At 41.1% G+C, this 26,978-nt stretch overlaps 3 protein-coding genes across 4 annotated transcripts; 2 read left to right on the top strand and 1 right to left on the bottom strand.

Annotated features, from left to right (window-relative positions):
* Window positions 1–77: 77 nt before the first annotated feature.
* On the bottom strand, window positions 78–1,812 carry smdt1b (single-pass membrane protein with aspartate-rich tail 1b). Its single transcript, XM_080879983.1, has 3 exons — window positions 1,585–1,812; window positions 523–682; window positions 78–336 (listed from the first exon to the last, which is right to left on the bottom strand). The coding sequence occupies exons 1-2, from the start codon at window positions 1,744–1,746 to the stop codon at window positions 545–547; spliced, it is 300 nt and encodes a 99-aa protein (XP_080736109.1). The 5' UTR covers window positions 1,747–1,812; the 3' UTR covers window positions 78–336; window positions 523–544.
* On the top strand, window positions 1,719–11,535 carry LOC308395220 (putative RNA-binding protein Luc7-like 1). 2 transcript variants are annotated; one of them, XM_080879978.1, is made up of 11 exons: window positions 1,721–1,846; window positions 3,055–4,359; window positions 4,844–4,938; window positions 5,836–5,934; window positions 7,310–7,420; window positions 7,535–7,678; window positions 8,390–8,566; window positions 8,910–9,094; window positions 9,170–9,199; window positions 9,598–9,753; window positions 10,426–11,535. In XM_080879978.1, exons 2-11 carry the CDS (start codon window positions 4,299–4,301, stop codon window positions 10,661–10,663), a joined length of 1,296 nt encoding a protein of 431 aa, XP_080736104.1. In that variant the 5' UTR covers window positions 1,721–1,846; window positions 3,055–4,298; the 3' UTR covers window positions 10,664–11,535. The 2 variants fall into 2 exon arrangements, with proteins under 2 accessions (XP_080736105.1, XP_080736104.1); XM_080879979.1 differs by lacking the exon at window positions 9,170–9,199 and having other exon boundaries at window positions 1,719–1,846.
* A 1,992-nt stretch (window positions 11,536–13,527) lies between these two features.
* On the top strand, window positions 13,528–21,705 carry pane1 (proliferation associated nuclear element). The gene is made up of 6 exons (XM_080879980.1): window positions 13,528–13,678; window positions 15,993–16,069; window positions 16,531–16,629; window positions 17,503–17,582; window positions 17,835–17,926; window positions 20,086–21,705. Exons 1-6 carry the CDS (start codon window positions 13,622–13,624, stop codon window positions 20,233–20,235), a joined length of 555 nt encoding a protein of 184 aa, XP_080736106.1. The 5' UTR covers window positions 13,528–13,621; the 3' UTR covers window positions 20,236–21,705.
* Window positions 21,706–26,978: the final 5,273 nt, after the last annotated feature.

Genomic DNA, 26,978 nt, shown 5'->3' on the forward strand with positions numbered 1-26,978 from the left:
ATATGTTATCATGACCTGATAAGCCTAAAATGAGCCAGAATTAAAAATTTTGGGTGTTAAGATTAAATAACAACAAGTGTTTTCCACATAAGAGACTCTTTATTTATTAGTCACACACAAACATGCAAACAGGAGCGAGGCCAAAACTAGTATTGTGATAGCCTCGCATGATATGACATTTCTGATAAATTCTTGAAGGCAAAACAAGTTAAATATTAGAGAATAGGGAAAGGAAGAGGGTGGAGACAGAGGGGTTTATTTGGAAGACAAAGGGCCCCATCTTCCCCATCTTCCTTGTGCCGACTGGTATGCTTTCAGTCAATATTGCAAAGCACCCTGTGGATGTAAATGAAAAAAAAAAAAAAACAGAACACAGTTGTCATCACTGGAAAAATGTCACAGATTACTTCCTTTGACATGCAGCTGACACACCCTTTACACAGTAGAAGACCGTGACTAAAGGTCCCAGCCTCAATGCTTAAAGATTGCATAAGGTGTGGCTAATAAGCACTTGAACTTTACCATTTACTTTTCCAGAGTTAGGTCAATCGTCGTCATCGTCGTCTTCAGGGACAAAGATGTCGTGCTCCTCCAGGAGGGCGGCAAAGTTCTTGCTGATCAGATTTCCCACATAAAGGAAAGGCACCACCACTAATGTCATGCGGATGAGACCAAATGGTGTCTGCAAAAATCAAACAATGAGAAAAGTTATGGCTAAACCAAGAGGATGCAAGAACTATTCAGATCACTAAACATAACTAGGTTTTCTGCAGGTGTTGTGGCACAGCTGGATTCAGGGGAGATTGGTTGTAACAGAGCTGACGTTTTACAAATTTCCAGGTAAAAAAACAAACAAAACTGAGGCCAAACTAGCAGGAGTGTTTCAGAATATCTGAAACACAAAATGCTTTCACTAAAAGCACAACTGATGTCACCAGGTCATTACATCCTTACACTGAAGCTCTATTCTGAGTCATGTTGACTTGGCTCCGGAAAGCATGGTCGATGGGTATCTCCATATGAATACATGTATTTGAGTTAACAGCCCTCAGACAGTCGTGAAGCAGATTCCAGCAGAGAATCATATACAAATGTCGAAGGCCCAAAAAGAGTGGACGACGTGTGTGTGGTTACAGAGCAGATCATTTTAGCCCTTGACCTCACGGCAGTTTCCGTCCATCGATCATTAAATATCAATTTCTCTTATTAACGTGTTTTTATTGCGACATTTTATTGCGACCAACTGGACATGTCCTGCCCGAACATCGACGAGTTTAGGCTTCAAGTCTATAAATTACTCGCCAACATTAGCGGCTGTCCAGCGGACGTATTTTTTAACGACACAACACTACATTTCGCCAAATAAAACGAGTCTTTGAATAATAAATGATCTTTAAATTTACTAGTGACTTATTTCCTTTAACAGCCTCTCCCTTTAACAAAACAAACGTTCATTTGCTGATTTAACAAGTCCGGTGCGTATCCTGTCTTTCTATTCGTCAAAGCTTCCGTCAAACCACCGCTGTCCCGCCCACTCGTAAACTCCGGTCGGCTACCTCTGTAAACTGAACGTTGGAAACTCACTTTTTCCGGCTTCGGTAGAATTGCTCCAGACGGCGTAGACACTGCGGTCCTGCTTTGAGTCGTCCTGGGTATATGTGAGGTCTTCAAGCCGGTATTACGGGTCATTATCCCCATATTTCTGGAGGAAAGTCGCAGCGGGAGCCGCAACATACTCGCCGCCATTTTTCCTGTATTTGTGACGGTAATGGGACGTTTCTAAGGGTTGGACCACATATGGGTAGGACTGGGATGCCTTGTATGGGCGTAGCTTGCGGTTTGACAGGTAAATGATGAGTAATTCCATCCTAATGTATTGTTATTATAGTTGAATGGTCTGCTACAGATAGATACATGTGGCCGTAAAATACACATAGCTGAAGTTAAGTCACTAAGGGCCTTTTAAACTTTATTTAAAATTTACGGAACTATTTACTATGTTCATATTTAACACAGTAAACCTTTGTACAAGCAACCAATCACAGTTATCAGCTTATTATAATATCAGGATTGAAACTGAAGAGAAATAACGTAAAATACTAGCCGATGGTTATAATTCTTTGCATCTTAAACTGGGGTAAAATCAGGACTTGCAGCCAGTTTATGTGTTTATGTTTATCACCTCTGTTTGGACAGAAACAACTTTTTAGACTCAATGAGACAAATGAGTTTAAAAAGTATGAGAAAAAACAAATTAAATGATCTCCTTGTTTATCTTAAGGTCTCAAGATTTTTTTTTTCTTTTATATTGACATACGTCACTCGTGACAGTTTGGTTAGAAACATGCACATTTGTGTAACCCTCTGGAGGTCACTGCTCCTCATGTTCCTCCTCAAACAAAGAAGAAAGTACTAGTCATTGCTGACAATGTCTGCTGTCCTAACTCTCCTTGTGTACTTGCCTGCCCCTTGAAATCTCTAAGTCATAACATTACGGAGAGCTGAAATTTGCAGATTTTGATGTGCCATCTTCTTGGAGGAGCTGTTCTACCTGTACAATCAGAATGAGCACCAAAGCAGGTGAAATGGAGAGTGATCTTTGACCACCAAAGTCTAATTCCCTCCTCACTGTATCAAAGGGGGAAAAAATCCTAAATGCTTTCAAGCCATGTCCTTTTTATGAGACTGAGGCAGACAGGTGGAGAAACTAAAAAACGTATGGAAAAAAGGAATGCACTGCCACAACTCTTTACAAGCTGATGCAGTAGGTAACACTCATGAGGAAACTATGGTTCAGCAGTGGTAGTGCATTGGCAGTATATGGGCAGCTAAGGACTGCCCATCTACCTGCAGAGTGCATCTGTTGTCAGGTGGGGGCAGTCTCAAATATCTGGTACAAGGAGTTGTTGCTGGTCCATCATCCAGCTGCAGAGAAGAGCAAAGTTGTAACATTACGAAGAGCTGAAGTGAAACTTATGTTAAAAAGCCACTGTCTGTGCTTTTAATAGTCTACTTTTTAAACTTTGATGTCTTTTCGTGCTTTTCCCATTCCAGAAGAATGCTGCTGCCACTCCCTTTCCTTCCTAGCATCCATGTTGATCATGTTTGGATTTTGGAGGACTGCAACAGACACAACGGTAGCATAAATTAAGAATGATGTACCAGCCTGACAGACTGTAAAATGAAGCTAATGCAGACGTGCCTAAAACTGCTGTTCTGAGAGTGGCCACTTGAGGCAGGGCCCAAAAGCAAGTCAGCCCACACAGACTTCATTGTTATAATGGCAGAACATTTGTTTACAGCCTGGTACCAAGAAAGGCCTCTATGGAGTGAAGTGTCAAAATATCATCCCCCTTATCACAGCTGGGAGTGGGCACTTGAGACTAGCCAATCCTTCTCATATTAAAAATCGTAACTTTCAGTGTCTTATTCACAATGTTTATAACTTTAGGTAGTCTTTAGTGTTGTGCAATGAGTCTGCTCTAGGATCCCAATCATTTTGATATTCATATATGTGTGAATATCAAATTAGTTATTATACGTATTGGCCAGTGACAGTAGCACATATTTTCTAAATATGCTGAACATTTTAGCTTTGCAACCATGTTTCTATGTGTTATTTGTAAGATCAGAGACACTTTAAACAGTTTATATGTTTGTGTGGGGGGACACCGAAAAACTAAGAAAAAAACAAAGCAGGATGATAATAATAATAACAATAATAATTGTTGGTGATATGTAACGTCACCAAACAAGCCCGCGAGGCTGACTGCAGCACTTCCTTCGCCGCTGCACTAGAGCGCGCTCCGCGGGGACGCGCATGGAGGGGGAATAGGAAGAAGGAAGAGAGGACGCTGAACAAACTTGATAACTTCTAGCTGACTCGCTAGAAATCTGTCTGTGTGACAGTGGAACTGGTTACTTATTTCTGTGTAGATTTTCTTAGCGAACAAAGGCCCCGTCTAAATTCAGTCACCGTTGTCTCAACTCACCACACGACCCGACCGGCGGACCCGGGCAGCAGTTTTCAAACAGACGTTGCACTTGCTCGGCCGACCCGAAGCCATCCAACGTCACAAAGTCACATTTATTTGCTTTTGTTGAAGTGCAGGGATAACCAGTACATTGAAGTAACGCTGTACACAAGCAGCTCGCTGGTTAAAGGCTCGGAGTCTTCCTCTTGGTGGGAAAACTTATCCGCGGTCGGTGCTGTTGGAGGAAGAGACGAGGCCTTGCAGTTGAGGAGGCTGCATGTGTTGAAGACCGCTGCTGGCGACGTTATCTGAGCACTCATAAACATGTCGGCCCAGGCACAGATGCGAGCGATGCTGGACCAGCTCATGGGGACGGGGAGAGACGGTGAGAGGGGCCTCGCTGTGTTTGAGATTGGTTACTTACAAAATCAGCAGCGTGTATGACTGTTGCTAGCATTAGCCGACAAGCTAACCAGCATACTTTATGGTGACAGTGCGGCATGCTTTACAAATCATGCTAACTAGCCGGCTAGCTACCTGTTGTATTTAAGTTTGCTTGGCAAGTTAGGTTGTCGCACACATCTGTTACAAAACCAATCCAAAACAAACATCATGTCGGCATTTTATTTGGCTCATAGTCATGTGTTCATTTTTTCTTCCCTCCATTTCCTCCCTAGTATTTTTTTTTATTATTATTTTTTTAACCACAAGGAGTTTTATCGGACACGTTTACTGTACCTGGATGCTACAGTGGTTAGAGATGTATGACTTAATCAGTCACAGGTGCGGGCTAATAACCCAGTATGATAGTAAAATACTGTACTTTTCATGAACGCCTGCTTTTCTGGTTTCCTTCTTTTTTTGTAAAGGTGACACCATGCGGCAGAGAATCAAATTCACAGATGAGCGAGTCTGCAAAAGTCACCTCTTGGATTCATGTCCTCATGACATCCTCTCAGGCACCGTGAGTATCGTGTCTACGCACGCCTGAACACACAGAGGAGAGCTTTATCATATTTACACACAGCCGTATAATATATACAGTAAATACAGTCACACACACAAGGCTGACAGGAAATGTATGGAGAGCTGAGATGTGTTTGAGCTCTACTTCATTGTCAATGGGGTTGAAATGAAATAACTTTTATATATATGGGAAATAAACACATATCCAAACATACTAATAAGCATTTCTATTTTTACTGATCCACTCTACTAGAACAGCTTTGCATAACACACTAGCTAGCGCACAGTTTCACTTTCTAAAACATGCTGCTTTATCTTCCTCACAAGGCCAACGACTCTGAGGTGAGCTTTTTCTTTGATTGGCTGCTGAAAAAAAGGCTGGTTTGGTTTCATTTAAAACTGTACTTAAACATTCAAATGTATTAGTGGGGATGTGGCCTGAGAGTCATAGACTTTGTTTTAATTACAAATATGAGTTGGGATTAGAGCCAGATCGTGAGATGGATTCATTTTACCACTCCGATGATGTGTTGTTGCTTTTATTCATTGACTTATCCTCTTACTTTCTGTTCCTTAACTTCGACTGGACTGGACTCAAAAAGACTCTTCCGAAGTTGAACATCTACAAATTAAAACTGACAGTCAATTTAATTCCTAGAGCACTGAATATAAACAGATAGTTTGAATAGTGTATATGGAAATCATCAGACCTGTGTTAGCTTTGCTTCAAGTTAAAGGGTATCACATTTGGATTCTTTAGTGTGACATCAGTGAAAATTCTTGTGTCCAGGACATTTTATCTTGTAGCTTTTTTGTTCTTCTTCAGATTTTGGGCTAAAACGTACGAGTAAAATGAGGCAGTCAGCTAACATCATTGTCATTTTGATTCCTGTAGAGAATGGACCTGGGAGAGTGCATGAAAGTGCATGACTTGGCACTCCGAGCTGATTACGAGATTGCCTCTAAGGAGCAGGAATACTTCTTTGAACTTGATGTAAGTTGTACGCACACACCCACAAAGATATTCTCTTGAATGTCTTGTTGAACTCACTACATCTACTTTGATTGCTAAGACTTTTCTTGAGAAAGTTAGTTTCAAGCTCTACCTAAAAGACTGTTCAGAAACACACAGAAATACACACTACTAGTCAGAAGGTAGGACACCCTCATTTGTTCATATGAATGTAAGTTTGGACACAGTAAGTTTTCCTGTGTCCAAACTTACTGGAATGTCCTAACACAGAAAAACTAATTCCGGTTCAAGAATAATTATGTATTTAATTTTAACTCAGGATCATCATAATTTTTGATCAAGAGGGTTATTAGTGAAAGACGTTAATCAATATTTTTGCACACTTCAAATTTACTTTCCTTTACATTTGCAAAAAATGCCTCTAGCATTAGCAGAGGTTCTGTAGAGGTTATTCATCAAATCACTCATAAAATATGGTTGTCTGGTCTATGTATTACAGACTCATGGACTTCAGAGTAACTGACAAGTTATGTCACTTCGGTTTTCATGCATTTATTGAACATAGGAACTCACTGAGTAAAGTTAACCCTTGAATTGTAACTCAAGCCTCTTTTAGCAGCACCAGTCACCATTGGTCTTTTGATGACTGTCTTGTTGTGTCACTCAGTCTTTGCTAAGCTTCAGGTCATGGTCTGCCGCCCTGACATTTCCAAGTAAAATTTCCTAATACCAATGTAAATGTATAGTTCCTCACTTGGTGCTCAAGCCCTGGTTTAGCAAAGCAGAATCAAACCACCATGCTCCACAATTTTGTAGTCTGCTGTCTTTAGCTTATCTTTTTTGTGGACTGATGTCCGACATAGCTTTTCCAGAAGTCATTAGCAAAAAGTTCACTTACCTTTCCCAGCACTGAAGTATATATTTTAAGTCACTGTGTTTTTTGTGGACATTAAAGTAAAACTTTGTGTTTTTTGTCATTTTGACTTGGCTGAAGATGAAACCATATTTGAGTAATTAAATCAGTAATCCTGGTAATTCCAAAGGGTTGATAAGCTTCTTTTTTCATTAACACAGTTCACAACATCCTTGCTTACAAGGCTACTTTGATGTCATAGAATAGCCTGGAAGGTGGTAAATTAGTCCAGACCACATTAAGATGTTAATGAGAAGGCATCCCTCTCTCCAGGCTTATCAAACGTATGGTGTAAGTGCTGCTATTAAGCTTTAAACAACTGCTTAAGATGAGAGCAGGAAATGTTTGGAAACTGAATGTTTTATAGCCGCGTTTATAAACTCACTTCATAGCAGGTACAGACTATTTAGTTCAGCCACTGTTAAATATTCTTGAGAATCCTGCAATATAATATTTCTCGGTTATTTCTGTATTTTTTCTCAGGCCGCTGAACACCTTCAGTCTTTCATTGCTGACTGTGACCGCAGAACTGAGCTGGCCAAGAAAAGACTAGCAGAAACACAGGATGAGATCAGCGCTGAAGTGGCTGCGAAGGTGATGCACTGTTGACATTTTTAGCTCTAATTATCACAGGAAAAGTCTACACACTGCCTAAAAACTATTAGCTTAGCATTCTTTTCTTTTCTTTTTGTTTCCTTTCATGAAAAGGCTGAACGTGTCCACGAGCTTAACGAAGAGATCGGGAAGCTGCTGGCCCGGGCAGAGCAGCTGGGAGGTGAGGGGAATGTAGAAGAGGCCCAGCAGCTGCTGGAAAAAGTGGAGAAGACCCGGGCATTAAAGAAGGAAGCAGAGGTTAGAAATGTGTTACCTACCTAAGTGATAAGTGGTAAGATGTTTGCAGCCACATGAGAGGTGCAATTTCTGTTTACTGTTCTCGAGCACATTTGCTCACCAGCCCCACTCGCAGTTACTCTACTTATGTGTCCGTGCCTGAGTAAACACCAGTTTGTTTCACCATCTCAACTCCTGTCACACCTGGTCTCTCTTTCATGCCATTTACTTGTGAAAATTTTGTGATTTTTAATGCTTTTTGTGGCACTGTTGGGGAAGTAAATGACACACTGTCCTCTCAGTTGTTAATTACTTAAGAAATAAAGTGGTTTTGGGATTGGGGATCTGTCCTGTGGGGATCACACTACATGTATACTGTGCCTGACTCCAACAGCACCGGACCAGGGCGCAGTCACAGCAAACACACTAGTTAAGTGAACCAGACTTTGGGGATCGGATGCACTCGTAGGTGGAACAGATGGCCTAGTCTGTGTACACCATTGATGAAGGTTAAATGTGTGGTTTAATGACAGCGAGTTCATGGTTCATGCCAGTGTTAACCTGCCTGTCTGAGTAGAGCAGCTTCACGCTCTTCACAAAGTAACAGAACTCATATCGGACACACATTTTATCAGCTCCCAATCTGCAGCTTGCATAATAGGTCCGAATAATGAGATGCAGGTTGAACAATTTTTATTCTGCTCCTTATAACCATAACATTTGTGACTGCAGGATATTTACCGGAACTCAATGCCTGCCTCAAGCTTTCAACAGCAAAAACTGCGAGTGTGTGAGGTGTGCTCTGCCTACTTGGGTCTCCATGACAATGACCGCCGCCTGGCTGACCACTTTGGGGGGAAGCTGCACCTCGGTTTTATTGAAATCCGTGAGAAGCTTGAAAAGCTAAGGGTAAGGATGTCCTGGAGCAGGTCTATGCTACTATATGCATGAGTATTGATTAGTACCACAAATGTATCTGTACAGTGTTATAAAAACTACAGTTAAGGAGGCAGTATGCGCAGCTGTATCCAATTTAGTCATTTCATTTATATAACACTTTTCCAAATAAAGCTTCAAAGTGACAAGAAACACGTAAGGAATCAAATCGAAAACAAGAAGAATTAATTTGCACGTCAAACAAGTTTGATCAGTTCAGAAAGTCATAAGATGTGAGGGATAAGAACAGATTCGGGGGTTTGTCTCCCTGTTAGGCCTGTTGTGTTGACTTCATTCATTTATTTTTTTAATTCAGAAAGCTGTTGTCGACAAACAAGAAAGAATGCGCACGAGGCGGCGAGAGGAACGTGAAAAAGAAGATGAAAGAGAGCGACAGTGGGAGCTGGAGAGGGAGCGGGAGAAAGAACGGGAAAGGGAGAGAGAGAGAGAAAGACAGCGGGAACGAGAGCGAGAGTGGGAGAGAGAAAGGGACCGAAGGAGGTAAATGATCAGAATCTGTCGTTACTGTGAAACGGTTTCAAGTCATCGGGAAACTGAAGTGTCTCTTTTTTTAAGGTCAAGATCTAGGAGTGGAGACCGATACAGGTATGCAAGCATCACTTGATAAGTTTTTTTCCCAGGTTGGCAAGGCGACTTGTAATTTCACACAATATAAAGCCGAATGGTGCGGTATCTGTAAATGCACGCAGTGGGGTTATTAATGCCATAACCACAAATATGCCACAAAAATACTCAAACCTCTGCTTTCCTGGTAAAAGAGCAGAGAGGAAAACAGCAAATTCGTACGTATACTGACGTATACTTCTCGTGCAGGATGTCATTTACAAGACAAAATGCTTCCGAATTCCCACAAAGTCTTTATCTAAATTTATAGCACACATCAGTACAGCCAACCCTTTTTTTTTTCTTTTTTTTTTTTTAAAGACCTAAACAATATCCTTTTCTTCTTTTCTTTTTTTTTTCCCTGAAAATGATTTATCCAGGGATGGAGGCAGTTCGTCCTCCCATCGTTCAAGGCGCCACCGCTCCTCTCACTCCAGAGAAGAAGGTGGGGAACGGGATCGGGAGAGGGAGAGGAAACATCGACACAAGGATAGACATCGCTCACGCTCCCACTCACACAGACGCAAAAAGAAAAGGTGCAGATTTTATTCATCACTGAAACTTGCAGAAATCTGCATCATGACCTGTGTGGCGTAACATCTGAATTAAAAGGTCAATTTTAAATAGTTTCAAGTGATTCTTTTAAATGAATACTACAAGTACTAGAGCTTTACACACTGTTGCACATATTTATAACATCTATTCATTATATATAGTAATATGTGGATATAAGGTGCTTGATCATTTTTCTTCTTGGATTATAGATCATTTTGACATTCAGAAACCATAGACTGTATTTAAAAGGTGGACATAGCCACTGTAACGTCAACCAGTGGTTTGTCCTAAAGTATGAAAATATTATCCTAGTTCCCATTGCATTTATTACCTGAGTAAACAAAAAGCTGATGAGTTTAAGGTCTCGGCTGCTAGTTTCAGTTCTTAAAGAATAGACAATGATGTGCATTTGGTAAAATATGATACCTATTAGTCATAAATAAGGGAAAGTGTGGTACATTCTGATCGACAAGTAGCTACTTTGTGCAAAACCTCTTGGTTTTGTGGTCACATGTGTAATAATTAGTTTAAAATTAAATGTAACCAGCCAAATATTACCAACCATCTTTCTAACCATGGACCTTTCTTCAGCATTTTCATTCCATAGCAGACGTCAGTGATTCTTTTGTTTTTTCTCTCTCTCACTTTTTCAGATCCTCCAAGGACAGATCATCTCACACCCGCGACAGAGAGCGCTCAGTGTCTCAGGAGAGATGGAGGGAGGGTGCAGGAGATGGATGGCGTGGCGACAGAGCAGATTACAGAGACTGGGAGGACAGGGAGAGGTCCACCTCTCCAGACATGGCCAGGGAAAAGGAACGAGAGAGATCAGTGTCGTGCGAACGGGACCGACGGTCCAGCTCGGAAGAGCGAGAGTCCGGGGAGATATGAACAGCAGGGGGCGCCTCCAAAGAGTTTAATTTGGATATATTATTTAGTAAAAAACATAATAAGAGCATGGAGAGATGTGAGCCTGCTGGTGCGAGTGTGTGTGCTTGTGTTGACTTTGTATACGTGTTCATGTTGAAAACGGGACATGTATATTAGGTGGGGTGGTGGTCGGTGGTGGTGGTCACAGAAACATGCAAGCCAGTTTTATAAGAATGAGGCGAGGCTGATCTGGAAGCAGTGTAGTCGTCATTTTTCATGTCATGTCAATGGTCCTGTGTACAGTTACTTTCACACTGATGAGGGGAAGAGTGGTGAGAAGACTGCTTTAAGTCCATTTTTATTTTACTCACACAAAGTGCTGTATTTTTTTATCCTTAGTTTAATGTTAATACTGTTTATCCCGTTCCCTTAGGAACCTCAGTTTCAGTAGCATGTTCAGTCTCGATAATGTGGCGTGGCCCTTGCAGTAATGCTTGAAATGAGGTGTGAATGACTGAAGGCACTTCTTATGGTTGTTTTACTTGCTGCCTTCAAGCCATGACAATCTCATTTCGCAGATTTGACATGCATCGGTTAAGATGCTGTGATGAGCTTGTACTTTGAATATAAACTCACTCACTCTCACCCACCCAAAATATGTCATCCGAGTATTTCTCCCTAGACCAGGAGGTATATAAATTATGTGAATATTTGACTTGACACTTTTCAGAGGGGGGGGGGGGGTCAACTTTGCTGTGCCACCATTAATTGAATGATTTTGTATTTATTTTTTTTGGCTTCCATTCAAACAAAAAATGTTATCCAGATTTCTCTCTAACTTGTCTCCTGCTTTTTACAGCTGCATCAGATTAAACCCACCTTGGCAGCAAAAGTTGTGTGGTTGGAGTGCAACAGTTTTTTGTTGTGGTTTGTTTTTAAGCTTTAATTGGGGGGGATACCTCAATTATAGTCAGACACATTTTTTAACATTATACAAATAGGTTTCTATTTTTTTTCCCTCCTATCATGGAATGAAAGAAATGTAGATCAGTTCATCACAGCTTCCTGATGATGTTGCCTAAAGGTGAAGAAGGTTGTGGCAGAGCTGTTGTGTTGGTTTTCAGTGAAGTGTATTTCCATGTGTTTAAAACAAATCACCCAAAAATGCTGTCTTCTTATATAGAGACATTGCTGAAAACCACATACACACTCCACCCACTTCATTAGGTACACCTGTTCAGCTACTAATTAGTCAATCACAGCAGCAACTGGGTCCATTTAGACATAAAGACAGGTTCAAGCTGACCATCAAAATGGGCGGTGGTTTAAGTACATTGGGGATGGTTGTTGTTGTCAGATGGGCCGTTCTGTATATTTCAAAATATTTCACTGATGATTTAGACTGCCATCTAGGGTTTACAGAGAATGGTCTGAAAAAGAGAAAATATCCAGTAAGTTGATGTTCTCTGGTTGGAAATGTTGTCTTGATACTAGATGTGAGAGGAGAACGGCTGATAGGAAGGCGCCAATAACTCAAATAACTTGTAACAACCAAGTTATGGAGGAGCTCATCTCTGAATTTGCAGTACGTTGAACCTTGAAGCAGATTGGCTGTGGCAGCAAAAGACCACACCCCACCCCACTCCTGTCAGCTAATAACAGGAAACTGGCTGCAATTTGCAGGAGAAACCATAAGATTGTAAAAATGTTGACTTCTCTAATGATTCTCATTTTCTGCTGTGAGATGTGGGTGGTAGGGTTGGAATTGGGCTTAAAACATGAAAGCATTGATCTAGTCTTGTCCATATGAAAGGTTCAGGATGCTGAGACTTGGGTGTTGTAATGGGGATATTTTCTTGGCACACCTGACCATCTGAACGTTGTTTAAACACCACATACTGAGTATTGCTGCTCAATTACACAGATTATTTTATGACCACAGTGTACCCGGCTTCTGATGGATATTTCAAATGGCCTCCACAGTCACCATCTGGCAAATTTGCAACAACTTTGTGATGATTTTCTGTTAATATGAATCAAAATCTGAGGAATCTTTCTGGCACTTTGTTGAATCTAGGCCTTGATGAATTAAGGCAGTTCTGTGGGCAAAAGAGGGTCCAGCCTGGTGCTAGCAAGATTTACCTAATAAAGTTGCCAGTGATTATGCGGTAATGGTTATTAGAGGACAAAACATAATCATGCCTATGGATTCATGTAACACTGAGTATGAATCCATACAACTTCACACTCACCATGTCTAAACATTTGCCTGGTGCTGTTTGTAAAGATGGATGCCCTAGCTCCACTTCCTCATGCAAAAGTGAAGCCAAAATTTTCAGGTAACAGGAGCTGCTTTTGGTGGTGGAAAAGATAGCAGGAAGACGTTGGAAAAGTCTGAGCTTTACAGTTTTGATGATCTTTTCCGCAGGTTGTACTTAGACTGAAGGGTTTAAAGTAAGATATCAAAATATGAATAACTATGTAGATATATATTTAAAAATGTACACATTACAGGTATGGAAGGTACACGTTTCTCTTTCTGTCATGACGTTGCGTCCCGGGTACATCAAGTTATGAGGAAATTAAAATCAGAGTGAGAACTACATAAAATGCAAAAAACAAGGTATCGTCTTCACTAAAACATTCATATACTGTTGCTGAATCAAAGCATGCTGTATATTCTCTTTGTTGTAAATACCTATATATTGTATATACGTATATATACTGTCAAGTTCCCGTTTATATGGGATGAATGTATGAATAGTAACCAGTTGTATAGTAACCGATCTAATCTGAATGTGAGGTAGGTCCACGCTTGCCAAAGGTGCATGACTCCCGGCGGCCTGTAGGTGGCAGAAGAAAACAGCCAATGAAGATTGGTATACGTCATGACGCCAGACGCATGTTTGGAAAAGAAGCGCGAGAGAAAGAAATGTTCGCCCCGGGTTTGTTTACAAAACTTTATCAAGTTTAGCGAGGATGTCATTGTTGAAGCCTTTTAGTAAACTCCCTGGTCTGAACACAGCGAACATCTTGGTGAGTTGTTCACTTTAAGAAATAAAATTTTAAAAAGAAAAGGCAAATATCGAGCTGTGTGCTGTGACTGTAGCTGTTTTCAGGACGAGCTAACGGCTGACTGGATGTGTTTTTTATTGGGAGATATCTGGTCGTAAATATCCCAGATATATGGTCGTCAGCTTGGACTAGCAAAATCACTTAAAGACAAATATGACTGTATCAGGAAGAGGTTTTTACACAGTCTAGCAGCTGTTTGGCGTCGTCGGTGTTGTGTGGATAAATCTTGACTTTTCTGTAGATCTACCTAACAAACACTATCTCAACGTTTTTATAATACTTTTATTCTATAATAGCTCTATAACACCCACAACCAGAGGCGTTTCCAATTCAGTCCGAAGGAGGGTGGGATCCCAAGCCCAGATAAAAGGGGAGGGTTGTGTCAGGAAGCGTGCAAAATCTTGCCAACCCAAACAAACATGCGGGTCATCAAGAATGATCTTTCCATACCGGGATGACAGCGACTGCCTGTGGTGCTGGTGGAAATCGTGCTACTGTAAGACAAAGGAAAAGGAAAGGCGTGTTTAGAGACAGCAAGAAGGAAGGAAAGGCGTGAGAAGGACTTAAGGAAAAGAAGGATTGTGGATGTGCACAGGGTTGGTGTGACAGGGAGGATGCTAAGGATAGTGTGAGATGAGGGCGATGATCTGCTGTGGTGACCCCTGAAGTGAGCAGCAGAAGAACTAGAGGCAGGATTTTTTTGTTGTTATTTGTTTCAGGGGGAACCTTCAGAATATTTTCTCTTAAGTAAATACTAGGGGCAGGTGATATATAACCTCAAAATTCTATCGCAATATTTCAAGGAAATTTATAATAACGATATTGTTACAATATTGAAAAAAGTACTGAACAATATTTTTTTTTTACTGCAGGCAAAAGATTTGTTAGCGCAAACAAATATGAAGGGTATCTTACATCCACCTGGCAGACTACCTGGTTCAAGGTGTGAATCCATTGCCAGCAGCAATATAGAGTAATAGTGACACACAGCAGAAGTCAAATGTAAGCTCAAAAGTAGCCTAGGTAGTGTTTTCCCCGGAAATTTTAAGCAAACAAAACATTCCAACAACAGTTAAACTAAAATAACCCTTACAACACTGTCACATAAATAAAAATATATTCTCTCTGGAATATTGCATTTTATGCAGTTGCATAAACCTGTACTTTACCGCTAATTTCCATCCAACACGTGCTCTTTGTGTCATATGGAGTGCAGTGCTCCAGCGATGCCCTTGTTTAAAAGTGGTCACACTTCACCAGCTGTTAGTATCTCCTCCTTGCGCACCTACATATCCCGGTTGTCCTCAATGGTGTGTTTGTGCCTGAAGAAACAATGTTGTAGCTTCCATCTTCAGCTAGAATAGTTTTTGTGCATATTTGGCAAATCATTGTGCTTTTATTTTGTAGTATCTTTCACTAGGCCTTCACTAGAGGCATACATCTTGTTGTCCACATTAGGGAGGATAAACCCATGACATCACTATATCAGTGAGATTTTTTTATATCATATGAAAATTTGTATTATAACAGACGATTTGATACACCACATTCCCAATAAATACAGAGGAGAATATTGCAGAAACATTGAGTATGATTTTCAGGCTGTTGCAGCAGCACACGTGCTATTAAAAATGGCACGACACAGGAGATGAAATATTTTTATACTGAAAATTGTTAAATTCATTAAATTCATTTTCTTTAACCACTTTAACCAACCCATCACTCCACTGTTATGTGTCTTTAAATACATTAAAATATTTTGTGGGGCTTTGCACATACCCCTTGCCACAACTCTAACAAAATGCAAAGAATCCATTCATATTTTCCAAAATAGAGCGTTTGCTTCCATTTTAGGGTTCAGGGCTGCTTCAGGAGGTCAGATGATTATTCTTAACGGGCTTTAAGTATTTGTCCTTGCAGCAGCTGAAAACAGATGTTGGAAAAATTGCTAATGTCTGGCCAGTAGGTGGTGCAGAGGGTGGTCCTTTTATTTTCCATAGCCTCTCACTGTAACCACAGTCAAATTAGATCACAGTCTGTATAAATTAATATTTTTCAGAATGTTTTATTGCATTGTAATTTATGATTTTATCATCATAAATCTCTATATGAGCAAAAGCCGCTGTAAAAAAAAAAAAGAAAGTGGCAACATCTTTGAACTGTGACTGCGAAATGTTTCTTCTGACAGGTTTAAGAGATTTTTTTTTAGCCTGTGTGATGGTGTAAAGTGGGATCATCAGGTTTTGTGCTGACTGGTAGTTTTTGTTTCCTGCAGCTGGTGGAGAGTGAGGAGCAATTTCAGCAGAGTTTAGCAGATGTTCTGGTGGAGGAGACCAGTGTCACTGTGAACGTGTGAGTAAAGCTCGCTTCATCCTGCAAACTGCTGAAGTCTGCTATCTGTCAGGGGAAAGTGGCTGCAGCACACAAATGGAAACCGAGTCTGCCATCCTCACAACGAAACAAGATTTGTTTTCTACCATCAGTCGCATTTATGTTTAAACAGTATGACTGTAAACGTTTATTTAGTAACAAAATATTTTTCATAATCAACAACAAACAAGTAGTTATGTACTTGGGAAAAGGACTTTTGTACTACTCAGACTGCAACGTCATAACAGGTTTCCAGCTGGTAATGTAATGTTGACTTTATGATTAAATAATTGTGAAATTCTGACTGGGGAACTCGTACGTGATGCTGCACTGTTATTCTGCAGCTGCAGCAAATTACTCAGTTATGCAATGACTTTGATGTGTGAAGACCACCTGAGGTGGGTAAGAGTCCCATGATTGTCATCGCTCTTTGTACTTAACAGGAGACTAGCTAAGAGCCTTCCTTTGCCCATGGAGAATGATGAGAGCCGTCCCAGAATAGACTTGGTTGTGTTCATCATCAACCTAACTTCAGAGCTCAGGTAACTTTCAAATCCATCCGTCGATTTTCAGCTTATCCATTTGATGGTTGCGAGGGTGCTGGAGCCAATCCCAGCTGTCATGGGGTACACCCTCACCGGTGTGTTATAGGGCAAACACAGAGAGACAAAGAGCCATTCACACTCACACTTACCTAAGCCAGGACTGTGGGAAGAAGTCGGTGCAAACTCCACAGTCCGCGGAGGCCTGATCCAGGGGTACCCTCCTTTTGTCTGATTTCAGTGAGTGTCTATTGAAAAGGAACCTGGACTTGTTCCTAGTCACCAAGATGAAAAAATACATACATGTCCAGATGCAATTTGTTGTACTGGCCACCTGAATACACAGGTTCTGCTTCATATAACAGCTTTGTTTTTGTGTTGTTCTTACTTAATTGTTACCAGAGTGAGATGTCATTTTTAAACCACACAAATTGCCCCAAACCAGCCCAGAGACTTTATTTTTCTAGTGTGTTCTGGGACTGCCCTGGGGCCTCCTTCCAGCAGGACTTGCCCAAAACGCCTCATCTAGGAGGTGCCCAGGTGGTTTACCTGATCACCATGGTGTTGATGATCACAATGATTCACTCTGACTATCAACAGCTCGTTCTGGTTCCACTCAGTCCTCTTCAATACAAGATCTCCAGTACTTAAAACTCCGCCTTACTTGAAGCGTCACCTTCACCCAAACTGTGAGCACTAAACCTCAGATTTTGAGGTTTCATGAAGGAGAAACTTGATGTCATCATGCAGAAACGAGATCCCGATGCCTCTGACATACGTTGTCCAAAATATTTTATATTTTAAGTTAAAAACAAGTTCAAAGATGATATGATGTAGCAGTGCTTCATTCTGTTTTGTTTTATTTTGTTGTAGTTTGCAGTCAGCAGAAGCGTCCCTGAAATATTTGGACCCGGGATATTTCCTTGGAAAAGTTTGCTTCATGGTTACGAATGGTAGGGCAACGGTTAAAATCCTTTTATGTGTTTTTCTTTTTGTCTTGTTTTGTTTTATGTTTTGTTTTTTCCCCAGTCCCTTGATTCACAGGAAGAAGGGAAAAAAATAAGCTGAGATTAAATCAAGGAGAAATTGTCTACCACTGTTTACATTTTACTTCACCGTTGAACACCACCCACAACACATATTGTTGTACTTTCAGGCTTTTTTGTGTCTGACCAGCTGACCTTTTATGCTTCTCTTTCTTGTAGCTCGGAACGCTTCCGCCCCCGCTGAGCGCCTGGATGCTGTCAGGAAGCTGGCTGCGTCGCTCCACTGTCCCCTGTTGTTTGCGGAGAATCAGGTTTGTAGCAGTCTGGGTCACAAACACTGAAGATGTTTTAAGTCATATGTGAAATCCAAATCTAGCCCTTCACACATTTTAATCTGAATGTATGTCAGTATACAGTGGGGCAAAAAAGTATTTAGTCAGCCACCGATTGTGCAAGTTCCCCCACCTAAAATGATGACAGAGGTCAGTAATTTGCACCAGAGGTACACTTCAACTGTGAGAGACAGAATGTGAAAAAAAAATCCATGAATCCACATGGTAGGATTTGTAAAGAATTTATTTGTAAATCAGGGTGGAAAATAAGTATTTGGTCAATAACAAAAATACAACTCAATACTTTGTAACATAACCTTTGTTGGCAATAACAGAGGTCAAACGTTTACTATAGGTCTTTACCAGGTTTGCACACACAGTAGCTGGTATTTTGGCCCATTCCTCCATGCAGATCTTCTCGAGAGCAGTGATGTTTTGGGGCTGTCGCCGAGCAACACGGACTTTCAACTCCCGCCACAGATTTTCTATGGGGTTGAGGTCTGGAGACTGGCTAGGCCACTCCAGGACTTTCAAATGCTTCTTACGGAGCCACTCCTTTGTTGCCCGGGCGGTGTGTTTTGGATCATTGTCATGTTGGAAGACCCAGCCTCGTTTCATCTTCAAAGTTCTCACTGATGGAAGGAGGTTTTGGCTCAAAATCTCACGATACATGGCCCCATTCATTCTGTCCTTAACACGGATCAGTCGTCCTGTCCCCTTGGCAGAAAAACAGCCCCATAGCATGATGTTTCCACCCCCATGCTTCACAGTAGGTATGGTGTTCTTGGGATGCAACTCAGTATTCTTCTTCCTCCAAACACGACGAGTTGAGTTTATACCAAAAAGTTCTACTTTGGTTTCATCTGACCACATGACATTCTCCCAATCCTCTGCTGTATCATCCATGTGCTCTCTGGCAAACTTCAGACGGGCCTGGACATGCACTGGCTTCAGCAGCGGAACACGTCTGGCACTGCGGGATTTGATTCCCTGCTGTTGTAGTGTGTTACTGATGGTGACCTTTGTTACTTTGGTCCCAGCTCTCTGCAGGTCATTCACCAGGTCCCCCCGTGTGGTTCTGGGATCTTTGCTCACCGTTCTCATGATCATTTTGACCCCACGGGATGAGATCTTGCGTGGAGCCCCAGATCGAGGGAGATTATCAGTGGTCTTGTATGTCTTCCATTTTCTGATGATTGCTCCCACAGTTGATTTTTTCACACCAAGCTGCTTGCCTATTGTAGATTCACTCTTCCCAGTCTGGTGCAGGTCTACAATACTTTTCCTGGTGTCCTTCGAAAGCTCTTTGGTCTTGGCCATGGCGGAGTTTGGAGTCTGACTGTTTGAGGCTGTGGACAGGTGTCTTTTATACAGATGATGAGTTCAAACAGGTGCCATTCATACAGGTAACGAGTGGGGGACAGAAAAGCTTCTTACAGAAGACGTTACAGGTCTGTGAGAGCCAGAGATTTTCCTTGTTTGAGGTGACCAAATACTTATTTTCCACCCTGATTTACGAATAAATTCTTTACAAATCCTACCATGTGAATTCATGGATTTTTTTTTCACATTCTGTCTCTCACAGTTGAAGTGTACCTCTGGTGCAAATTACTGACCTCTGTCATCATTTTAAGTGGGGGAACTTGCACAATCGGTGGCTGACTAAATACTTTTTTGCCCCACTGTATGTTCTCAGTAAAGTTTTGCCTTGCACACTGTTGCATGTTGTGTTTCTTGAACACATTTCTTGTTGAAATGTATGCAGAACAAAATTACAGATTTGTTATCTTTGCATAAGGATTTATTTGGCTTTATTAAACATCCAGTACTTGTTGTAGTCATTGTTTTCAGGCTTGTGAAACAGCTTCTGGCTGTTTGTCTCTTTTTCTTTTTTTCCTTCAGCAGTATGATGGCTAAGCAACTTTTTTGTTGACTGATTCATAAAGCTGAAGTTGCACAGAGGGAAAAGCCTGAAATTGAACTCAGAAGGGAAAGCTGTTTGTGTGCGTGTTGTGTAGCTCAGCATCGCTGTAGTTTAGAGGGTTCTGCGCTGTTGTTGACAATAAAACATCAAATGTAATTTTTGTGTCTTTGCGTTTCCTAAAAAGCCATCCTGTGTAATCTTTCCTTCCCTACAGACTCCAGATGGAGTGGCCAGTGCTACAGAGAGGCTGCTGACTATTCTCAAGGTGGCCGCCGGCCTCGTTCCCATTGCCACTGCTCTCTACGTGTCTAACCTGACTCGGTGCACGCTTCCCCTGGACATCGATCAGCCGAGCTTTGATTAGGTCCTCTGATTGATTCCTTTAAAGTGATAACTTCCTCTACTTTATTGTGTTTATATTTATTTGTAGAAGTTGTTAATGTCGACAATTACACGTCTTCTTTTTCAAATAAATGTTACCAGGTGTATTTAATTCTGATCCATTACATTATGTTTTACATGAACAGTGCTGTGAAAAACACTCCAAGTACACCCTACAATTCAATATCGTAGAACCACCTTGGCAGCAGGAACTAATTGCTTTTGATATGACTTTATCAACGTGTCACATCGTTGTGGACGACTTTCAGCCCACTCGTCTTTACAACGTTGTGACACTTCACTGAAGTTTGCGGCATTTGTTTACAGCAGCTCTCTTAAAGTCCCGCCACAGCATGTCATTTCGGGTTGAGATCTGGACTTTGACTGGACCATTGCAACAGCTTGATTCTTTTCCAGACATTCTGTTGTAAATTTGCTACTGTCCACGACCCACTTCCAGCCAAGCTTTAGTTGTCAAACAGATGGCATCACATTTGACTCGACTTGATGTTCAAGGAAGTTCATGGTCAACTCAATGACTGCAAGATTCCAGGTTCCAAATCATCGCCCCTCCTCCACAGTGCTGATTTGCTGCGTTTGGATTTCTCCCTCCATGGTGCTGGTGCTGTGCATTATTGCCTAACATCTCTACTTTGGTGTCATCTGTCCAAAGAACGTTGGTTGTGGTTTGTTCAGATGGAACTTTGCAAACCTAAACTGTGCAGCAAACTATGCTTATTCACCCTATTTCTAATTGTACCTTAACATTTAACATGCTAACTGAGGTCTGTAGAGTCTGAGATGTAGATGAGTTTTTGTTAATTTTTTTCTGACCTTGGGTTGAATTTGCTGGGTTGTCCAATCCTGGGAAGATTGTTGTTAACAAACGAGGGGCGATCGTGGCTCAAGAGTTGGGAGTTCGCCTTGTAATCGGAAGATTGCCGGTTCGAGCCCCGGCTTGGACAGTCTCGGTTGTTGTGTCCTTGGGCAAGATACTTCACCCATTGCCTACTGGTGGTGGTCAGAGGGCCCGGTGGCGCCAGTGTCCGGCAGCCTCGCCTCTGTCAGTGCGCCCCAGGGTGGCTGTGGCTACAATGTAGCTTGCCATCACCAGTGTGTGAATGTGTGCGTGAATGGGTGGATGACTGGATATGTAAAACGCTTTGGGGTCCTTAGGGACTAGTAAAGCGCTATATAAATACAGGCCATTTACCATTTTACCATTTAACAAACAGCTGATTACTCCAAATCTGCTTTTATAGTGGTGGTCACACTTGTTTATGATTATTAATCAAGTGCACTCATTTGGCTGCAAATTCCCCGTGATTCAGCACAGTTTTTCAGAGTTTTTCAGAGTACAAGATCCTGGGAAAACTTTTTCTGGTTCATGACCGTATATGAAGCAGTAAGTGTTAAAGGGTTGAACATAATTTAAAAAATTTCCATGTAAATACACTTCAGTGGGCTTTATATGATTGTTTGGAGTTTCATTACATTAATACCATGTTTTTATTTAGGTTCTCAAAAAAAGTTGTGAACTGGAGGCAAAATTTGAATCTTTCCAGTGCACAAATAAATCAAACTAAAAATAAATAATGAATAAAATAGTCCAACAGTTTTAAATCAAGTAAAATCCACATCTCGTTTCTTCATATTTTGCTACAAATATGGCAAATAGGTGTAAATACAGAAAAAAAGTCAAACAGAGTTTAAATCATTCTAACTGGTTTTAAAGTCAGTATTTGGTATGACCATCTTTATTCTCCAAGACAGCCTGAACTCTCTTAGGCAAGCTTTCTTGTAATTTCTTGAATTAACAAAAAGTTGATTGTGTTCATCTGGATATAGCGTTTTCAGCGGGAGAAACATTTCATCACTCATCCAAGTGACTTCTTCTGCACGCTACGTCCATGAACAGAGTCAACGTTGTTTAGATTTCTTACCTGGTTGGTTGAGCATGCATCAAGACATGTCTTCATTCAGGATAATTTTTCTATGTTTCTTGAGGGATGATCAAAGCTCTTCTTTAGATGTTGGCTGCCTTTTGTTCTGGCCTCTATCAGGAGAATCCCACACTGCTTCAGATGCTCTGGGGAGGCCAATCCATGACTGATGGTGTTGTATTGTATTGTTTTGCCAATAAGACAGTTTCCAGATGGTTTTGTATGGTGGATCAAAACCTGATGATACTTTTCTGCTTTACTATCATGTGTTCATAATTCCCAAGACCCCAGCACCACTGGCTGAACGGCAGCTCTAAACCATGTCAGAGCCTCCATACCTACTCCACACGCTCACAATGATTTCTACCAAAAATATCACAACTGGATTGTCACTCCTAAAGACCTGTTGTTGCCGATTTTAGTTTCCTCAAATGTTTTTACCCGTCAGCTATAAAGTGCTGATGAGATATTGTTAGCAGCCTGCTGGGCGGGCAGGCAACATGGACACCCAAGATTGTGAATGTGATAACTCAAGAATGAAGCAATGTAGGACTTTCTAATTGATAATAGACTTAAAACGGGTGTAAGATGCCAATTATTGAAGCAAAAAATACTAGAAAGTCTGACTCCATGCAAGAAAAAACGAGGGGTCTCTATTTTGGAAATAAAAGACTTCCTGGTCACGCCACCATCGAATCCATCCAAGTTACATGGTTTATTAAAATAATCAAATTACAGTGTTTACATTTATGTTAGACTACTTTTAATTAACTGCTTTATCCCACTTACAATGAATTAAAAAAAAAAAAAAATCTTGTTCATGACCTGTGTAGCATGTTAACACTATTGGAAGTAAAAAATAACTTAAACTCCAATTTTGAAAACACAACTTTCTTTTTTTCTTTTTTTTTTTTATAAAGCTCTGACTTGTATTGTGAGTCTGTGGTCTGGGAGAGAGTCCTGTAACTCTCTGTCTGCAAAATGCAGTATATAATGACCAATGCTGGGCAATTAATTATATAGTTACTTCTTCAAAAAAGTAACTGAGTTATGCAAACAAAGTTTTTTGCAGCTGTTTACCTAAAAATGCAGCCAAGGCGTTTTTTAAATAAACATTTCAAACTATTTACAGAACAATCAGCTGTTCTGCATCAAATTTGATGCCACACAAATCATTTGTGCCACTCCAAAAAATAATTTCTGTCCACTATGAGATAAAGGAGAACAACAGCCTGATACCTGCAGGCCTGACAACAGGAGATGTATCACTCCTGTAACACCTGTAACATTCAGCAGTCGCCTCATTGTTCTGACACACACAACAAAACTGTTGACTACACACTAACTACACAAGATTCACTCCTAACCCCCCCCTCCCTCTCCCTTCCTAAACAACTAAATGCCATGTTGCCATATCATTTTTTTTTGATTGGTCGACATGGTACATTTTTCCACCAATAGGAAAGAGTGGGGGTTTTTTGGTTTTGGCTTTAATCACAGGAGGAGAGTGCTTTCGAGCGTTTTTCTTATAAAACGCCGTTTTTTACCGTTTCAGTAAATATAAACAACGACAGTATTCAGGAAGAAAACCCAACATTGTATAGGTTTTTATCATAACTCTGGTTTTAGTGACCTATCAACACAATTTAAAAACTGGTATAAAGTCCACACTTTTTCCTTCAATTGTTCCGTCTGTCCTGCTCACATCTCCGATGCTTGTCCACGTTGTCATTAAGGTGGCTTCACTCCACATCAGCCACGCCGCTTTGCTTGCTAAAACACCGGTGCACATAAAGACGCTGTCGTAGCCTGTCAACGACGTTGATTAGCTGCGTATATACGAATGTGAATCGCATTATTGGCTGAAATATGGGATGGTGGCATCGTTCTAATCCCGTACGGGAGCAGCCAGTCACTCACTGGCTAACACTGCAAAACAGAATTGTTAAAGTATTCATTTTATTTCAATTCTGCGTTTCTGTGCGCAACGCAGATTTTCTGTGCGCAGAGACCGTGCCAGCAGTGCGCAATTGCGCACGCGCGCAGGGAACATTGCCTTGGACGATATAGAATGATTAAAATAAAGTTTGTTCAGCTTGCAACTAAATGAAGAAACAACCTGTCGTTTTTATTAGCAGCAACTGTTTGACCTCAGCCCCAGTCAACAGCTGCTCAGACTTCAAAGGGGGTACGAACCAAGGAGAGAGGAGTGTCCTTCACAGGGTGCGACCAATAGCACTGTGCCTGGTATCACATCGGCATGCATGCACCAGCGCGCACACACACTATTAATAGTTAGGTTATCATCACAGCAATTATCTATCACGCAGGTTAGGCAAACACTGTAATGGTGTCAGGCCAGGAACTGGAAGGACAGCGAGGGGTCAGTAGGGCTGGAGAATGTCAGCAATAACACTGATATCTTTGACTCTCATGGCTCTTTCATGCATTTACGTTCTGTATACAGAAAGAAAAATAACCCCCTTTTTTTTGCTTATTGAGAAAAATGTTGGCGCCTAAACTGTGCAGAAGGTCATGAGATGGTGGCAGTGAACTGATGACCTTTTCATTTATGTACTGATGTGTTGTACTTGACGTTTGCTGTGTATTTTAAAGGATTTGTTTTTGGTTTGGCTTACAGTAATTGCACTTTCTATTCTGTTTCTACACAGAAGGTCAAGCCTTGTCCACTGGTTGGCTTTTTCTGTATCTAAGCCCTTTGTCTCTATCAGAGGTAACTTGGGGTTCAGTATCTTGACCACAAATACTTCAAGATGGAGGTTGGAGTGGGCAAGGAACTCACAACTGACCTTCTGATTGGTAGATCCCGTGCTACCTCCTGAGGCTGAGGTAGCTTAGGTACCTCCTGAGCTACAGGTCCCTCATATACAGCTAGGTCCATAAGTATTTTTGGACAATAACACTTTTTTGTTAACTTTGCCTCTAAACACTACCACAATGGGTTTGAAATCAAATAATTATGATGTGATTGAAGTGCAGACTTTCAGCTTTAGTTCAGTGGATTTTAGTCCCCCGTTTACAAAAGCTCAAAAGTAATTTGACAACAGACTTCATTGATGCATGTGATGGAGTCAATCATTAGGCCAAAGGAAAAAAACCATCAGAGAGAGCAAAAACTGGTAAGTAGTATGGTGAAGGACAGACACAGCTCATAATCTAAAGCATATGACATCATCTGTCAAACATGGTGGAGGTAATGGTGTGGGCATGTATGACTGCCAGTGGAACCAGGTCACTGGTGTTTATTGGTGATGAAATACAAGATAGAAGTAGCAGGATAAAATGTGAAGTGTACAGGGCTGATTCAGGTCAAACTACTTCACACAAATTGATACGGATCCAAAGCAACCTGCAAAAGCAACCCAAGAATTTCTCAAGGCAAAGAAATGGGATATTTTTCAATGGTCAAGTCAGTCACCTGATCTCAACCCAATAGAGCATGCTTTTCACTTACTGAAAAGAAAACAAACTTTTTGGGGGCAGAAAGACCCACAAACAAGCAGGAACTGAAGGCAGCTGCAGTAATGACCTAGCAGAGCATCTCAAGGGAGGAAAAACAGCATTTAGTGATATCCGGTGGTCATTGACCGCAAAAGATTTTCATCCTTCTTTCAGCTACTCCCTTAAGGGGCTATTTTATTTAAAAAGCAAACAAACAAACAAACAAACAAAAACGCTCATATTTAAAATCATGTTCTTCGGTTACTTTTGAGCTTCTGAAGCTGAGGGACTGTGTATAAAAACGGCTTTAATTCCCAAACTGTTAATGCAACCATTTTGTTAAATCCCTTAAATTAAAGTTGAAGGTCTGCACTTCAATCACATATTGACTGGTTTCAGTTTAAAATCTGTTATGATGGCGGCGAGAGGCAAAACTACAAAAATATTGTCATTGTCCAAGAATTAACTGTTCGTATTTGTTAGCATGTGGAGAGTGGAAGCGGGGTCTAATCTGTGACAGTCAGTGAAGATCTCATTATAGTGCAAATGTTCTCTTGTGTTTGATCACTCAGGACACATGTTCATGTATAAGGACACTGTCATTTGTTTCATCGTGGTCCCAATGGTCCATACTGGTGAACCAAAGTCCAGGAGCCACCTCACCATCATGGTAACCAGTTGTTGTTTATGTTATTGCTTTTCCTACCGTGACGAGGCCTCAAGTCTCGGCTCAGGTGTTGACAGCTGCTATCAACTGAACACGTTTTCCTGTATAAACAAATAACAGTGGTCCGCAAGGTGCAGCTCTCCTTGCACCTTGGTAATAGGTGAAGTCGTGCCAGAAGCCTCCATCCTCCATAAAAGTGAAGCCATAATTAAGGAAAGTGTTTTTGCTGCTCCTTAAATCTGAGAACTGATACTTGACGATTAGTTTGAAAGGAAACAGAAGCCAACTGAGTCAGCAGCAGGGGAAGCATTCATGCAGTCACAGAGTAGAGAATTATGCTGAGCTTGTGGATAACATGCTGAAAGCATATCAGCTAATGAGTGCAGAATGTCACAGACGATGTGATTTTTACATTCTCATCTTGACTTTTTATACCCAGCAAATCTGCTCGACTCAGGGACGAGATTTGATGGGCGACCTCTGTTGGTTCTTAAGTATAGAGACGGGTGTTCAGTACAAACACGCCGTAGCACGCTGACCTGTTTTTCCGACAGAAATTTGCTTTAATGCGTCTCTGATATCATCCTCTGGTTTATCTTCAGGATGAGCACATTAAAACAATTATGGTGGGAAATAATTAAAATTCCAGACATT

The sequence above is a fragment of the Rhamphochromis sp. 'chilingali' genome (genome assembly GCF_963969265.1).
Source record: "Rhamphochromis sp. 'chilingali' genome assembly, chromosome: 4".
Taxonomy (NCBI): Eukaryota; Metazoa; Chordata; class Actinopteri; order Cichliformes; family Cichlidae; genus Rhamphochromis; species Rhamphochromis sp. 'chilingali'.

Excerpts from the sequence above, each read along its gene's own strand:
- smdt1b (XM_080879983.1), bottom strand. The coding sequence starts at position 1,746 with ATGGCGGCGAGTATGTTGCGGCTCCCGCTGCGACTTTCCTCCAGAAAT. Across the intron at positions 683-1,584 it reads TTCTACCGAAGCCGGAAAAA|ACACCATTTGGTCTCATCCG; the intron begins GTGAGTTTCCAA and ends TGATTTTTGCAG.
- pane1 (XM_080879980.1), top strand. The coding sequence starts at position 13,622 with ATGTCATTGTTGAAGCCTTTTAGTAAACTCCCTGGTCTGAACACAGCG. Across the intron at positions 13,679-15,992 it reads TGAACACAGCGAACATCTTG|CTGGTGGAGAGTGAGGAGCA; the intron begins GTGAGTTGTTCA and ends TGTTTCCTGCAG. Across the intron at positions 17,927-20,085 it reads TGTTGTTTGCGGAGAATCAG|ACTCCAGATGGAGTGGCCAG; the intron begins GTTTGTAGCAGT and ends CCTTCCCTACAG.
- LOC308395220 (XM_080879978.1), top strand. The coding sequence starts at position 4,299 with ATGTCGGCCCAGGCACAGATGCGAGCGATGCTGGACCAGCTCATGGGG. Across the intron at positions 7,679-8,389 it reads CATTAAAGAAGGAAGCAGAG|GATATTTACCGGAACTCAAT; the intron begins GTTAGAAATGTG and ends TTGTGACTGCAG. Across the intron at positions 8,567-8,909 it reads AGAAGCTTGAAAAGCTAAGG|AAAGCTGTTGTCGACAAACA; the intron begins GTAAGGATGTCC and ends TTTTTAATTCAG.